Source organism: Hippocampus bargibanti, linkage group LG01, assembly GCF_051943395.1.
Source record: "Hippocampus bargibanti isolate YZ-2025 linkage group LG01, ASM5194339v1, whole genome shotgun sequence".
In the NCBI taxonomy this organism is placed as follows: Eukaryota; Metazoa; Chordata; class Actinopteri; order Syngnathiformes; family Syngnathidae; genus Hippocampus; species Hippocampus bargibanti.
The window spans coordinates 29,311,166-29,327,009 of record NC_142734.1 but is presented as its reverse complement, the minus strand read 5'-3'; the positions used below and the strand labels follow the sequence as shown (position 1 = coordinate 29,327,009).

General features: G+C 40.6%; 1 protein-coding gene across 2 annotated transcripts; it reads left to right on the top strand.

Moving 5' to 3' along the window:
• Nucleotides 1–918: 918 nt before the first annotated feature.
• rcan1b (regulator of calcineurin 1b) lies at nucleotides 919–15,564 on the top strand. Of its 2 annotated transcripts, XM_089009254.1 has the most exons (5): nucleotides 919–1,089; nucleotides 1,302–1,459; nucleotides 10,532–10,705; nucleotides 12,700–12,859; nucleotides 14,385–15,564. In XM_089009254.1, exons 2-5 carry the CDS (start codon nucleotides 1,334–1,336, stop codon nucleotides 14,582–14,584), a joined length of 660 nt encoding a protein of 219 aa, XP_088865380.1. In that variant the 5' UTR covers nucleotides 919–1,089; nucleotides 1,302–1,333; the 3' UTR covers nucleotides 14,585–15,564. The 2 variants fall into 2 exon arrangements, with proteins under 2 accessions (XP_088865380.1, XP_088865388.1); XM_089009262.1 differs by lacking the exons at nucleotides 919–1,089; nucleotides 1,302–1,459 and adding an exon at nucleotides 7,531–8,043.
• Nucleotides 15,565–15,844: the final 280 nt, after the last annotated feature.

The window sequence follows — 15,844 nt, the reverse complement described above, 5'->3', positions numbered from 1 at the left end:
TGTTTAAAAACAGCCCGAAGTTAATGGTTTAACATAACTGAATCAAACCCAAAGGCTAGAGGGAGAATTGAATCGAGACAAAATTAATTCCACCTGTTTTGACAAATGGTCATTCGATGGGGGGAAAATCTCTCACCCCAAAAAAAGAGGCACAAAATGGCGACCTCCTGTGGCCACCTCCGTTTCCACAGGCTGATAAATTCCTGAAATGGAGCTTGGACGCCCTCTTCTGGCCTCCTGGCGGCTTTTGGGTGCAACACGAGGTCCCCAGACCAAACAGGTACAGCAAAATACATTGACGTGATGGAAGGACCGCGACAATACGTCTTTTTTACGGTAAAGGCCGGTCCTTTAGTGACGTCACATACGGACTCGTCACCAACTCACAAACAAGACTTCCTGAATATTCAGCGCGAGTCTTCAAACGTAAAATATAGCTATATGCGGTGGAATCTTATTAAAACACGCTCAGTAGAAGTCATTTGAAGCCATTTTACAAATCATGGACACAACTTGTCCGGAGACGTCGGTTGTCCTTTAAGGGAAGGGGTCCAACAATAATTATTTTACCAGAATCATGTAAACTGAGGACCATAAAGTACACATTTGCGTTCAAATATACGGACTAAAAATAAAAAAGTCGTCAAAGAATTTCAATCAAGATACCTGAAATTTTACTTAAGTACAGCAACAAATTATAAAGTACATGTATTATACTTGTTCGATATTCACGCACAGAACATCATTTCCCCACGTAACTTGCAAGTGGTTCAATGTTAATAACTTGGGTATTGTATAACGTATTTAATGACATGATGATTCGCCGGACCCTCATTGTTGTCGGTCTCTCTTTTTGTCACCTGCTCTCTGACGTCACTTCCGTGGGTGGAGACTGCAAATCAGCTGCTCTGGTGGGAGACGTCACTTCCTCTATCCCCAGTCATTCAACAAACTACAGGCTCGTATAACCAGGATTATTGGCACATTCTGTTCGATTGTGTATTGTTTACGTTTGGCTTGTGTGAAAGAAGATAATTATATGGAATGGGACGGACTTTACTCGTTTAGTGTCGTCTTCTGCGTTTCCTGGTCAGTTTATCCTTCGAGTTGTGTCTTGTCGGGTTTTCAATGCCGTTTAGTAGCTGGTATAGCTTTGCATTCCTTCGGGACCACTTTGCTTGGAAATATAAATGTGATGACAAAAATAATATTGCAAAATGAGGTGCTTACACAGAAAGTATAATGGCGTGTGGGCGTGTTCGACGCTAAGCTGCTTTCTTTTTATCTGTCTGCGTCTGCAGAACGCACTTTCGACAAAATAAAACCACCGACAATGCAGCAATCGGAGAATGTTTGCGAAGAGGACGCACCGGCAGTGGATGTTCAGGTTAATGCTTTACCAAACGCCCTTGTTGCGTACAAAGTGCCGGATGATTTATGTAACGACGGACGTTTGAAGGTAAGGAGAAAAGGCTTTGATGCCTGAATGGAGCCGGTTTTTATTTATTACCATTTATCTGTGTATTTAATCATTTGCATAAACCAAGTGTAAAGTAACTAGCAGTGACCTTTGTTCCCAGTAGGTGGCATTCAGTCAGGTTTGTTATTGAGCGGAGCGTTTTGCCCTTAAAACATGGAATGTATCAAATAGTATATGTCATCCCTAAATAGATGGGATTGGCGCCTCGTGGAGATATCCGAGCCATCCGCCATATTGAATGTGTCAGATCCCATGTGAGACAATGGATCAGATCCCATGTGAGACAATGGACTGAACTTCACCTATAAACTGCTCAATATTGGCGCGCGCACACACACACACACACACACACACACACACACACACACACACACACACACACACACACACACACACACACACACACACACACACACACACACACACACACACACACACACACACACACACATCTTCCAATGTTGAACAAACATTTGGAGTCTGCTGAAAGGGGATGATTTTGGAAGTACAGTACAATGTTTCAGGCATGACACCACCAATTTGGGGAAACAGATCGATACATTAAAAAAAGAATGTTTTGGATTGACAGCATCTCACAAAAGAAAAATTTGAAATGGGGCCGAGTTAGTCGTTTTCACTTTCAAGTGTCTCGAGACTTGTTTGCGTTACAATATATTTGGTGTAAATGGGGAGCAGGTGTGTTAAAATTTGGTTTAATGGCTTTCACACCCTCTCACCTTGGTTACATGAAGTTCATTATGAGGCTAAAATGCTTGACACATCTCTCCGCGACCATTAGTGGTTTTGACAGCTCATTATGAGTACTGGTACAAAACACGAAGGTAATTTTAAGCTTTTATTGTATTTTGTTATACTCTAAAATAACAGCATTGAACATCTTCTTCTTTTCCTTTCGGCTTTTCCCTTCAAGGGGTCACCACAGCAAATCAGTGTCCTATATGTCCTTTTGTGGCTACAGAATAAGCAACTCGCTCCATAAAAGGCTCCCAAACACAAAATGGTAATCGGCACAGCAACATATGAAAAAAATCAAAAACTATACTCACCATTTGATGACAGTGCTCTGATCTTACTGTGAAATGGGCATGTTTTGAACATGAAGTTTGTAAATTCCATATAGATGAGTCGACTGACATAGTATAAATTGAGAACTACAATAATACACATCTTACCACCAATGTTTTTTGAAAGTGATTCAATGACTCAGGTCGTTTTCCAAACCGAAAGTAGATGTTCTGATGAAGCATAGAACAACAATTCATCTCCTTTCACAAAAGAGGACAAATAGCATTATTCTCTGAATTTTCTCATCTTTTGTGTTCGGAAGCTGATATCGGAAGCGTTTAGTGCAGGGTTGTCAAACTCATTTTTTGGTACGGGTCGCATTGTAGTTATGGTTTTTAGGGAAACTATTAGGATGTTTCATCTCCATATATTACATACGGAACGCAAAACAAATTAATGAATTCTGAAGTCAAGATTAATGACTGTTATTGTGGTTTACATGGGACAGTTTGAAATTTTGGTTCGGACTTTAGAAAGCATCATGGCATTTGACATGCTTGATTTGCTTTCGCCGGCCGAATAAAATCATGTGCCTGAGCCAGATTTGGCCCCCGGGCCTTGACTTTGACACCTCTGCTTTCGACAATTCAGACATTGGGTCAAAAGGATGACCCAATGACTATAATATCCATTGATAAACGTGATCAACATTAGCTGTCGTTCTTTTCGTGGTTTTCCCCCGATCTTCTGTAATTTTTCTAAATTAGAGCACCCTATTAAAACACGCCAGCTGTTGGAATGGAAAGTTTTAAAGTGGCATTTCTATTGCAAGGGTTTCCATGAGCGTGGGGGAGGGTAAATAGCAACATTATGTCACAAGGGCAAAGTGAAGCACATCTACAAGCTGCTGCCTTTGTGTGCTGGATAGGATTGAATAGGGGAGATCACGTTCTGTTGAAAGGAAGAAGAAAATTTACCGGCTGGGAAAGTGAGAAAAAAATCTTTTCGGAAGACATCACCCGTTCGATGATTCCATTGACCGACAACACACTTCTCTCATGAACGTCTGTTACAAGTCAGATTTGACTTCAACGTAAAAATGGCTAATTAACACAATAAATAAACAACAAAATTAATTGTATGATAAAATTTCCAGGGCTGATATCATGGAAGATTCAATCGGCCGGAAACGGCACAAAAATAACTAATTTGGTAAATTCCCCAATTAGTTCTGATCTGAAATCGAACGTGCAGCATTTATGTGGCTTATTTAGTTAACTCATTCACTGCTCACACACTTCTTTCATCAGAAAAAAAAGAGTTAATTCTTAAATTATTTGGATCTGGAGTTATCTGAGCTTGAAATGGGGTGGCTGTACAAAATGCTCGTACAAAGTGCGGCTTCCATAACCCGCCTGAAAACCAAATTCCATTTAAATGACTTTTTGTTCGTTATTGTAAAGTCATACAAAAAGCCAAACTTTCTTTTCTCCACCCCAAACGGTCGTCAACTAAGCATCACATCACGCTTGCTTTGTCGACATTAAATCAAGACAACAAGCGAACATGACGCAACGGAAGAAATTGTCAATACAGTGAGACCTCAACTTACGAACTTAATTGGTTCCCAGATAGTGTGTAAGGTGAAAAGTATGTATCTAAAAAAAAAAATCCCATAGGAAACCATTAAAATGGGAATAATCCGTTCCCGGGTTTCCATAAAATATGCTTTTCAACTAAATAAGCCTTAAAACTACACACAACATACCTTATTCTATGTATAATAGATGTGCTATTGTATTGCAATGAAAGAAATACACTGCATTGTATTATAAAGTCACTTTATTTACATTTGTGATGGTCACTTATGGCTTGATGGAATGGCGTTGGAGGTCGAAGGTCAAAGGGAATTGCACGAGGACTGTAATTAAAGAAATAAACTGTGCTGTAAAATAAAGTTTTATTTACCTTTTTGGTGGTCGTTGATGGCTTATGGAAGGAGAGTCACCTTCCATAAGGACTGTTGGTGCTGTTCGGTCATGTGCTTCCGCCGAAGATCACTCCGCCAGCCGTGGTGGGTGTGTATTATGAAAATAGTGCTTATTATAATGTGTAATGTTCATAAATTTGTAAAAAGTTTGTAAGTTAAGGTGTTTGTAAGTTGAGGTCTCACTGTATTTTCCTCACAACATAATATTTATCTCGCAACATCATGATCGGACTGGAAAGTCACGAGTCAGCGGAAACCCGGCAAGATGCTGACTCGGCTCGCAATCAATTGGGATATCTAGGATATGGGATATGTTGTGTTTTTTTTTAAACCTTATTGGAAAGGATCCGTAGGTCATCTGACTCGTCGGGTTGCAACATTTTCCACTGTGCATGTTGTTTTGGTTTTGATATTGAATGGGGGCTAGCAACAAGAAAACAAAGTGTTCCGTGAAGGGAAAATTCATTAAGTTCATGAATGAGAAATCCTTTTTTTTGGTCAATTGTGGGATCCGGAGAAGGCAGATTTTTATTTTTATTTTTTTATAGGGTGTGTGGAAGTTAAAACTATTCCATTTGATTGGAATAGCCTTTATTAGCCATTTGCAGTGGAGAAATTTACATTTCACAGCAGCAAAGTGATGAAAGTAAGAGTAAAGGAAGTAGAAAAACTAAATACAGGAGCTGCTGTAAAGGCAGCCACTCTTGCGGTGCCATCTTGAAGTAAAAAAAAAAAAGAAATGTATTATTATTATTATTAAACAAATATTGTGACACCACACAAAAGACACAAATATTGTGACACAACACAAGACATTCAATCTTAAGCACTTTCTGTACCCTCTTTGTTGTATGAAGCGGTTCTAGATGAAATAAGCGTCTTTTTCACCAGTGGATCGGAGATGTCATGGTGAAATGTGCTGCTACAAGCTAAATGTTGAAAGTCAACATGAAGCTGTAGCATCCATTGATGAAAAGAGACTGTCTGACATTTCCTGTCCCATGTAAATCCGCTTCAATTCCAAGCCACATACGCATTGGCGCTCCGCGCACAAATCAGGATGTATTATTGTATTGTATAAACAGACAGATGGTGTCCGACCTTTTCATTTTGGCTTTTTCTTATTTCAGTTCACGCGTGTGCCTCAAAACAGGATTTGCCGAAGGTCGGCTTTGTTTTTCTCATTTGCAATGATTCGAGCAAAAATCGCTTCCTTCAACGTTTCCGTTAGTAAACGGAACTACGCACCACTCCTAACGTGCCTCGTAAATAATTAATATTGCGAATAATTCCATCCGTCCATTTTTCTAATCTTTTTTATCCTCTCCAGAGGTATCCAAAATTCTTGCAAAGGGGCCCAAATTTAGTGTGTTAAAAATGTGTGTGGGGAGGGGACAACCTTGGCGGACATTCTTTATATATAACAGCCATTCATTTAATTACATTTCGGAAAGCCATTCTATGTTTCACGTTTGTTTTTTTATTTTAATTTCAGCTATCATAAGCATGTGATTTGGTTCATTTTAAACATTCGTCTCAAAACTGAATTGACTTTGAAAATTGAAGTGGAATATAATAATAATAATAATAGTTTAATTTTTAAGCGCCTTTCAAAACTCATAGACACTTTTATCACAGGATATTTTTTTTGTGCAAGTGTGCTGCGGCAGCCATTCACGCCAGCATTCACTCTACACGGAAGTAACACAGCAGCAAAGTAATGACGGGAAGAGGAAAGGAAAGAAAGGAAACCAAAAAACTAAATAACAAATAATCTGACAACACAAAGACACAGTCATTCATTCTTAAACACTTTATGTACCCCTTTGTGACATTATTCACTTAACTTCTTTTTTAAACACTTTAAACTTTTCTGAAACAGTTAAACAGAAGTAATTGTCCTTTTGTTATTTTCACCATTTTAGAATTTAAAAAAAGTCGAAGATCACCATTTTATTGAATTGGGGGCTCATTCAGTCAATGACTGCTGGACTAATTTGCTGTTCGTAATTGAGCCTCTAGATGGCAGCACTAAGCACACGCAGGTAACAGCGTCCCTGCCCAATATATTCCTTCTACATGGGGGGCCAGACGTTATTGATTTTATGACGGAGACTGAAAATTGACCACGGACCCCATTTGGCCCCCAGACCCGATTTTGGTTATGTCTGATTTAGGACCATAATTATAAGATCAATATTTTCCAGCTTGTTGAGCCAAGTCACATATCAAATATGGATGTAAAAATATTTTGTGTAAAATGATCCATCCATCTCTCAATTTCCCATCTTCGGGCAGTTGGGGGGGACACTGTATACCGGTTGCGAGCCAATCACAGAATTGTGAATAATTACATACCTTTTTGTTTAGTTTTTTTTAGCCTCAATGACACATGCAGGGTGAACTTGAATGGAAATTTTGTGAACAAAGCGAAAACGAACACATCCACGTGCTAAACATAACTCGTTAGCCGTTATAACGTCACTCGATATTCCTCTTTGCGCTCTTCGCTATTAATACCTCATAAAAGGGAGTTATCACGCCGCATACTTTCCATGAGCAATACCCCCTCCCTCTCAGTTTGCATTCTTCCTACCCGTCATGTCTCCGTTACTCTTTCCACTCCTTTTTTTCTGCTGATGTTCAGCTGCCATCTGTTTTTTTCTTTTTTTTTCTCAGCTGTTCTCGTTCACCCTTTGTTCTCTCCCCCCAAACCCCTGACTCATTCACTTGTTATGCCTTGCACATGCTTTCGTATATCAGACCAATATCTGACTAGCTTGGGGGGGATTGTGAGATGACCAAATTTGAACGACGTAGTATTTGATGTGTCAGATGTCAGGTGACGTCATGACTCTTCCCTCGGTATTGACACACGTTGTCCTTTTCCGTCTGATTAGTCGCCATTGAATGTTTGTTAAGAGAAAATAGGTAAACTCCTCCCCTTTTATTCTTGCCTGCCGGAACTCAGCCAATTGCAGAGTGAGTGGGCGGGACCTGTGGGCCGTGCGTCAACGTGTTGCAGAACGGAGGGTCTGGTTAAAAGGGCCAGCGATCGAGAGAGAGGAATGGAGCTAGCTTGAGGACCAAACCGATTGAGCCATTTCCCTACACACCAAATACTTAGAAAATTCCATCAATTGACAGATTGTCACCGAGCCGACAGATCTTTAAGAAACTGGATCGATCAGGGACACTGTGCTGTCGCGTAAGAAACGGAAGAAGCTTCCGGAAAGGACCAAAACCACCCCCCAAAATCCCCCGTTTTCCTGCTTTTTGGCAACCAGATACCTTCTAGCTCACCTGCCACCCCGAAGTAGCCGACCCCTCCTCAACCTTTCCATTACTCTCCTTAAACCCCCCATCTCCTACTCCCCCAGCTGCCTTTCAAGAGCCTCCCGACAACCCCTTGAATTCAAGAATTAAGCCTAGGAGATTTGGAGTCGCTTTATTGCCTGTCATGCACATCAAGACCACTAAGTGTAACCATTTATGTCTGGTCGCCTCCGTAACTAATCGGGACGTGTTCAATCATCCCGATGCTCAGGTAGGCAAAATTGGGGGGGGGGGGGGGGGGTCCGTCTGGGTCAAGGGCGGATTATGAATATGCGGTTGAGTTGACTGGGGGGTTATTTATGTTCATCCTCTTATTTTATTGGATAAACAGTGATGGCAACCATAGAGCTGTCTGGTTTGTCGGTAACCATAGAGCTGTTATGAATTTGGGGAAGCCATTAGAATGTTTCTTCCCCTCCACATATTACATACCGATCGCACAACAAATTATTGAATAACTAGTTTTCAATTATGAAGTAAATAATGACTGTTGTTGTGGTTTAAATACGACAATTTGAAATGTTAGTTCAGACTCATCATGGCACTTTACATGTTTGATTTGCTTTCGTGGGCTGTGTAAAATGATGTGGCGGGCCAGGTTTGGCTCTTGGGCCTTGACTTTGACCCCTGTGCCGTAAATGTTGCAAATAAGGGATAAGCTTGTCCTTTGAAGTGCATCTTTGGCCATTTAAAGTGTTGTGTTTACGGTCGTTCTTAATTTTAGCTACGAATAAACGCATCAAGAATGCCACACATTCAATTTCAGATCAGAACTTATTGGAGCAATTTAACAAATGTATTATTTTATTCGTTTGATTTGCTTTTGTGGACCAAATAAAATGATGTGGCGGGCCAGGTTTGGCTCCTGTGCCTTGACTTTGACCCCTGTGCTGTAGTACATGGGCAAAAAACGAAAAGAAAGGGAGAGTGGGAAAATTGAGAATCATAAAAATAAAGAAAACAAGCTGGGGTGCGGGGGTTCATCAATCAATGGAAAGATTGACCCCCCCCCCCCAAAAAAATCACAAGAGTCTGAAAAGAGCTTTTCCTGATTGCCCCCACCTCCCAAACAAGCCAAATACTGGAACACAAGATGAGCTCCTCGCAGTGGGGGGAGGGGGTAGGTGGGGTCAAACTCATTTTTGTGGCGGTCCACTTGAGACTTGCGTATTCCCTCAGAGGGAAACCTCAAATATGTTGATAATACAAAAGTAATCCATTTCATTTACAAGCGCCTTTCAAAACTTTCAAGGACACTTAACAGTCACAGGATGTTTTCTGGGGTGAGCAGCGGCAGCCACACAGAGTTGTCTTATTCGCATGAAATGTAATCTATTCCTGATTTTTGATGTGAGTAAATAACAATAGTTTGTTCGATTATCAGACAATAACGAAATTCTCGCTAAATATAATCTACACGTGGCCATTTGACATTTCGGTACAGACATTAGCAGCGATTGTTCAAATTCGCATACATGTGATTTTTCTTTTGCGGGCCACATATAATAAAGCGGCGAGCCGGATCTGGCCCCCGGACCTTGACTTGGACTCCTATAGCTTTCATGAAACACAAAACTGTATTTAAAGGACAACCGACACCCTTTTTTTGTTTCCTAACTGACATCAGAAAAACGTTTTATAGCATCTAAAATACCCAAAAAACGCAGGCTGATATTTTTAGTCAAATGAAAAACACCCAGTTGGCGTCGGTTCCGGGCAAGTTGTGTCCATAATGTGTAAAATCACTTCAAATGACTTCTACTGAGCGTATTTTACAAAGATTCCACCACATATAGCTACATTTTACGTTTTAAGACTTGCGCTGAATATTCAGGAAGTCTTGTTTTCGAGTTGATGACAATCCCCTACGTGACGTCACTGAAGGACGCCCCTGACCGAGAAAGTGAAACACAATGCATTTTGCGGTACTTTGGTCTGAAAACTTCGTGTTGATCCGTGTTGATGGCGAAATTAGAAGGAAAATGCATAAATAACGCGGTGGTGAATTGTGTGTTGCACCAAGACTACGATTTGATTCTAGTAGACACAAATTCCCAGCAGACAAATCATCCCATTTCCAACGGAGCTTGGGCGCCATCTTGTGAATTTTCTGGGAACCTACACATCAGTCCTGACGGCTCGAATTGATCTGGAAGGACTTCTTTAATCGATTGCAAACATATATGCTTTCCTCTTCAGAACTATTTGAATCGTATTCATAACTGGATGAGTAACAAGAAAGCATCTTCTCCGAATCTGAAGCCATTGTTTTGATACTCGAGCAAGGACCTTCTGAAACTGAAACTTTCGTATATCATTTTGAAATAGTTTTGGGAGACTTTAAGTCATTTTTATTTATTGGTTTTCATTTGACTAAAAATATCAGCCTGCGTGTTTTGGGTATTTTTGATGCTATAAAATTTTTTTCTGATGTCAGGAAACAAAAAAATGGTGTCGGTTGTCCTTTAAGAGACATGATTGGCTCTTTTCCTTAAGGTTCAAGTTTGCTGCAAGTCAGGTCATACACATCAAACCTTCTTAAGACGGACTTTCAAAAAGTCTTTTTGTGAAACAAGTTCTTGGCGTAAAAAAAAAAAAAAAAACATTGCCAGTGGCATAATTATCGTAATCTGATTAATTTGCAGGCTGGTGGTGTGACCTTTCTCTCACATTCTTTCTCTCTCCCTTTGTCAATACAGGCCAGCTTTGAGGCGCTGTTCCACGCTTTTGACCCAGAAGCTCAGTTCCAGTACTTCAAGTCCTTCCGTCGGGTCCGGATTAATTTTACCGATGCACTGGCCGCGGCGGAGGCCAGGCAACGGCTGCACAAAACCGATTTTCACGGCAAAGAGATGCGTCTCTACTTTGCTCAGGTAGTTGTCCATGTTAAGTTAAGCACGTTGTTACTGCTTAAAGGACAACTGACGTCACTTTTTTTGTTTCTTAACTGACATCAGAAAAACATTTTATAGCATCTAAAATACCCAAAACATGCAGTATGATATTTTTATTCAAATGCAAAACACCAATAAAAATGACTTAAGGTGTCCAAAATCTGCAAAAAATTGAGCTGCGAATTGGGCATTTTCAGAAAGTCCCGCCCCCAGTTCGTGATGTCACACCAAGACGTCTTGCATTGCTTGAGAATCAAAACATTGGCTTCAGATTTGGAGAATACACTTTCTTGTTACACATCCAGTTATGATATGATTCAAATAGTTCTGAAAAGGAAAGCATACATGTTTGCAATCGATTAAAGAATTTATTCCGTGCCATTTTCAAGCAACATTGGGGGGAAATGTCTCACCCAAAAAGAGGCACAAAATGGCCACCGAGATGTGGTGAGGAATGAATCAGCCCGTTTCCACAGGCTTGGACGCCCTCTTGTGGCGGCTTTTTGGTGCAACACGAGGTTTTCAGACCAAACAAGTACAGCAAAATACATTGACGTGATGGAAGGACTGCTACAATGTGTCTTTTTTTTCGGTCAGGGGCGTTCCTTTAGTGACGTCACGTACGGACTCGTCACCAACTCAAAAACAAGACTTCCTGAATATTCAGCGCGAGTCTTAAAACATAAAATATAGCTATATGCGTTGGAATCTAATTGAAATACGCTCAGTAGAAGTCATTTGAAGCCATTTTACAAATTATGGACACAACTCCGGAGTTATAACGCGACATCAATCAATATGTATTATATTGTCAGTGTCTGAAACTCATGACAAAAAAGTTTGCGGACACCAGGGCAGACAACTCTGAAAGGTTGCCTGCCCGGCCATAAAGTTTCCTGCCCCATTTTTCACAACTTGAAACACAATAAGACGACTAATTGCCAAAAAAAAAAACATTGTTGCGAAGTATAAAGGATTTTTTTAAATTAACGAAGTACCTACCACAAATGCTCCCTTGCTTAATATTAGCTAAATATCCCTTGCTGAAGATTATGCTCCAGTTATCGTTTGTCGTCATGGTGCACAATGAAATGTTTGCGTTGCGTTGTCTGCTACAAGCCACGTGGACTCCTCTTTCTCAGCACCTTTCAAAACTCTCAAATACACTTTACAGTCACGGTATAATCCGAAGCACGAAACAAGCTTCTTATTGGCTGCCGTGTCGAGTATTCAAAACGAACGTTCGTTTGGCAATTTGCATACTCGGCACGGCAGCCAATCAGAAGCCTGTTTCGTGCTTCGGACTATACCGTGACTTTAAAGTGTACTTGAAAGTTTTGAAAGGCGCTTAGAAAGACGAGTCCACGTGGCTTGTAGCGGTTTGCTTGTAGCTCTTGCTTTATTGAATAAAACTTTATTGAATAAAACTTGAAGAAGTTGTCGGCCACCCGGGCCGAGACGTTTTGAAAGTTGTACGCCCGACGTAAAAGTTGTACGCCCCGGGCCTCCGGGCAGACGTTATTTCAAACACTGGTATTGTATTGGAATTTTTTAATTAAGCGATTAATTAACTATTGAATTAATTTCCAAATAATTAACCAGTTAAATGATCAATTCATCATTTTATTTCATGATTATTTTTTGTTTGTTTATTAATGTATGTAACTGGCGGGTATCTTGTCATTGGTTGCCATGACAATGAAAATATCATTTTTACAGAACAAGTCCAAATAAATGATCTTTTCATTCTCATGGCAACCAATGTCAAGATACCCGCGAGTTACAACATTTTTACCGAACAAGTCCAAATAAATGATATTTTTGTTGTCATGGCAACCAATTACAAGATATCCGCCAGTTACAATGTATTTGTTAATCGTGTAGTTATTTAGTTTGGAGTACATTTGTTTGTTTGTCCATTCATTGTCTGTCAAATTTTGCCAGGACTTACGATCGTAGTCTTTCCCTTGCAGTCTGTCCACATCGGGAGTCCTCGACTAGAACCTCCAAAGCCCGAGAAACAGTTCCTGATCTCACCGCCCGCCTCACCTCCGGTGGGCTGGGAGCAGTCTCAGGATGCCATGCCAGTCGTCAACTATGACCTGCTTTGTGCCATTTCCAAACTCGGACCAGGTACATTTGAGGATGTGTCATCCTTTCCGTCTTTGTATAATGAAACAAAATTAACTCATGTGCAAAACTAATGTGCTCCGATTGACAGATTTAATTTTCAAATTATTTGAAAGTTTCATGTTTTGAAATTCGATGTATGAATGTAATTGACTCCACCTTGCGTAAATTTGTCAGAAAGAAGATGACGTTGGACCATTTCTGGTTAATTAAATTGAAAGATGACACTACGCAAAGCAACATGTTGGTTTTCTGCAAAACAAGACATGGAGCTCATCTTTTGTGGCCTTTACTGCAAGCGAGGATGAGGCTTTCAGAGAAGAATCCATTTTTATCACTTCCCTCATTTACTTCATGAAAGGATTTTATACATAGCGCGAGCATGTTTTGCTATAAAACTCTGAGAATATCCTGCAAATGACCATCGGGGCAATGGCAGCGTTTTTAACTCGTTCACTGCCAGACCATGTAAAAAAATGTGTCCACTACAGTGCCATGGTTTTTGTCATTTTCACTCCAATTGCAGAACCCACGGAATATTGAGTAATAGGACTACATAAACATTTAACGCAGCGTAAGAAACATTCGACTGTCTTCTATCATCAGAAAAAAAAGTTAATTCCTAAGTTATATGGATCTGGAGTTATCTGAGCTTGAAATGGGTGTGGCTGTACAAAATATAATACAATACACACTTATTGATTTATATTGCGCTTTAACAACAGCTGAAGCTGGAACAAAGCACTAACTTGGACGCAAGGTAAATGCTGTTCCCTCGTGGAAGCGAAAAACCCCTGCAAGAAAACCCAAAACTGGAATAAATTTGGGAATGGCGCTTCACGTCACGCTTTTTAATTCTCAAACATATTCGGGAATGGCAGTGAATGAGTTAACCTGAACATTTTTTTTGGGCTGGGGCGATCTGGTGGTCCAGTGGTTAGTGCGCCGAACGTTCAATTCCAGATCCAGCACCCCTGTGTGGAGTTTGCCTGTTCTTCCTGCGCCCGCTCGGGTTTTCTCCGGGTATTCCGGCCACCTCCCACATTTCAAAAACATGCATGGCGGGCTGATTGAACACTCTAAATTGTCCCTCGATGTGAGTGTGAGCACGAATGGTTGTCTGTCTGTGTGGCCTACGATTGGCTGGCAACCAGTTCAGGGTGTCCTCAACATAAACCCCAAACACATCCAGGACAGGCTCCAACACCCCCTGTGGCCATTGTGAGGGTGAGCGGATCTGAAAATGGATGAGTAAATGCATTCTTTTGGCTTCCAACATGCAGCTTACTGTACAATTCTCGTCATCACTCTAAAATCGCATTTCCATTGAACGCATCAGTTCAATGAATTCCTGGATGCCTTTGCAGAAGGCCCAGTAGTCAATGAATTCCTTCATAAGATCATTTAATTGTTTTCTTACCAACAACCGGCAATCCAAACACCCGTGACAGGAATCTTATTTTATTCCGTACTGTTTTTGATGTGCGCTTAATCCAACAAAACTCCCCCCCCGACCCCCTCCCCCCAGGCGACAAATATGAGCTCCACACAGCCACGTCCACCACCCCCAGCGTCGTCGTCCACGTTTGCCAAGAAGAGCTCGGTGACGGCTTGCCTCGGGATGACGGCGATGCGGACAACGCGGCTCGGACCGCCAGACCCAAGATCGTCCAGACCCGCCGTCCCGATTACACGCACGGCGTTGAGCAGTTGGCAGCATTGGAGTGACGGCTGGTCAATCATCACTTGTAATGTCATCGTTACGGCGTAGGAGAGGTGCTCTCTGAGGTTTGCTCTCTGAATTTGAGAAGGTGCGGCATTGTCCCGTTGGCCAGGAGACCAACTTAGAATCAGATGCTGTCATTGTGTCATTTGGGAAAAAGATGGGAACTTCTTTTTTTCAGACGTTCAGCTGTACGATAAACACCTGCTCTCCGCAGGTGGAGGGTTTTGGGATGACGCAGAAACTCTGTTTTTGAAGTGTGTAAACATTACCTTTATGTTCATGCTTCATGTTATGATTGGAGACTTGGTTTTTGGATTTGTTAGATGTGCTATTTACTAACGCGTGCATGAGATAAGCTTATAATTGACAAAAGATGCAACATAAATGCAGCATCACGCTTATAAGGAAACGTCGTGTTGGATTGGCGGGGAAAAAAAATGCTTTTCAATCAAATATAAAAGCTATATGTGACGCACCACTCTTTAAGATTTCATTGGTGGTCATTTTATAATGGTGGGTGTGTGTTGACTTCACATCTTTAATATTGTAACTGTTTTGTGTGCCGTATGTATAGTCAACGTGTCCATCCTGACAGTCTAATACTGCTCTGAAATGAGAATGTAATACTCACAAGTGTTGTCACCGTTGTCGTTTCTATGTGAAAAGAGCTACAGAAAATTCTTTCTTTTTTTTTTTTGGAAACTAGCAAGAAATTGTTCGACTTGTTCTGTGGTTCATTCATTGACAGAACTGTCCATGTTTGACCAACCCACCAAGGCCTTTTTTTCATCTGGTATGTGGCGACATGTTGGTTTGTTTTTAATCCAGCAATGCCAAACAAAACAAAAAAAAAATGTATAAAACTGGGCCATCTTTCTTGTCAGAGTTTGGCTTCATACCGTCTATGATGTGCTAAGAATTGTATTCTGATCTAGAAATCACTGTTGCTGAGCCTAAAAGCCAATAAAAGAAATGACTTGAGTATTATTTTTCACTGTCTTTTTTGTGCCAAGGTAACTTTAATAAATATGACACACAATTCAACAAAAAAGTCAATAAAAATATAAATGCTGATCTAATTATGATCTTGACTCAATTTAATCACAAATTGACTTGTGAAGGCTGTTTAATTGAACACCAAGCTGATATCGTTCATCCAGATCGTCATGACTTTTGTTGTACAAATGCAACACGAACGTTTATGGCCCAATTTGAACATAAAATTAAAGAGCGTTTAATTCTTTTTCCTGTGATTATATGTA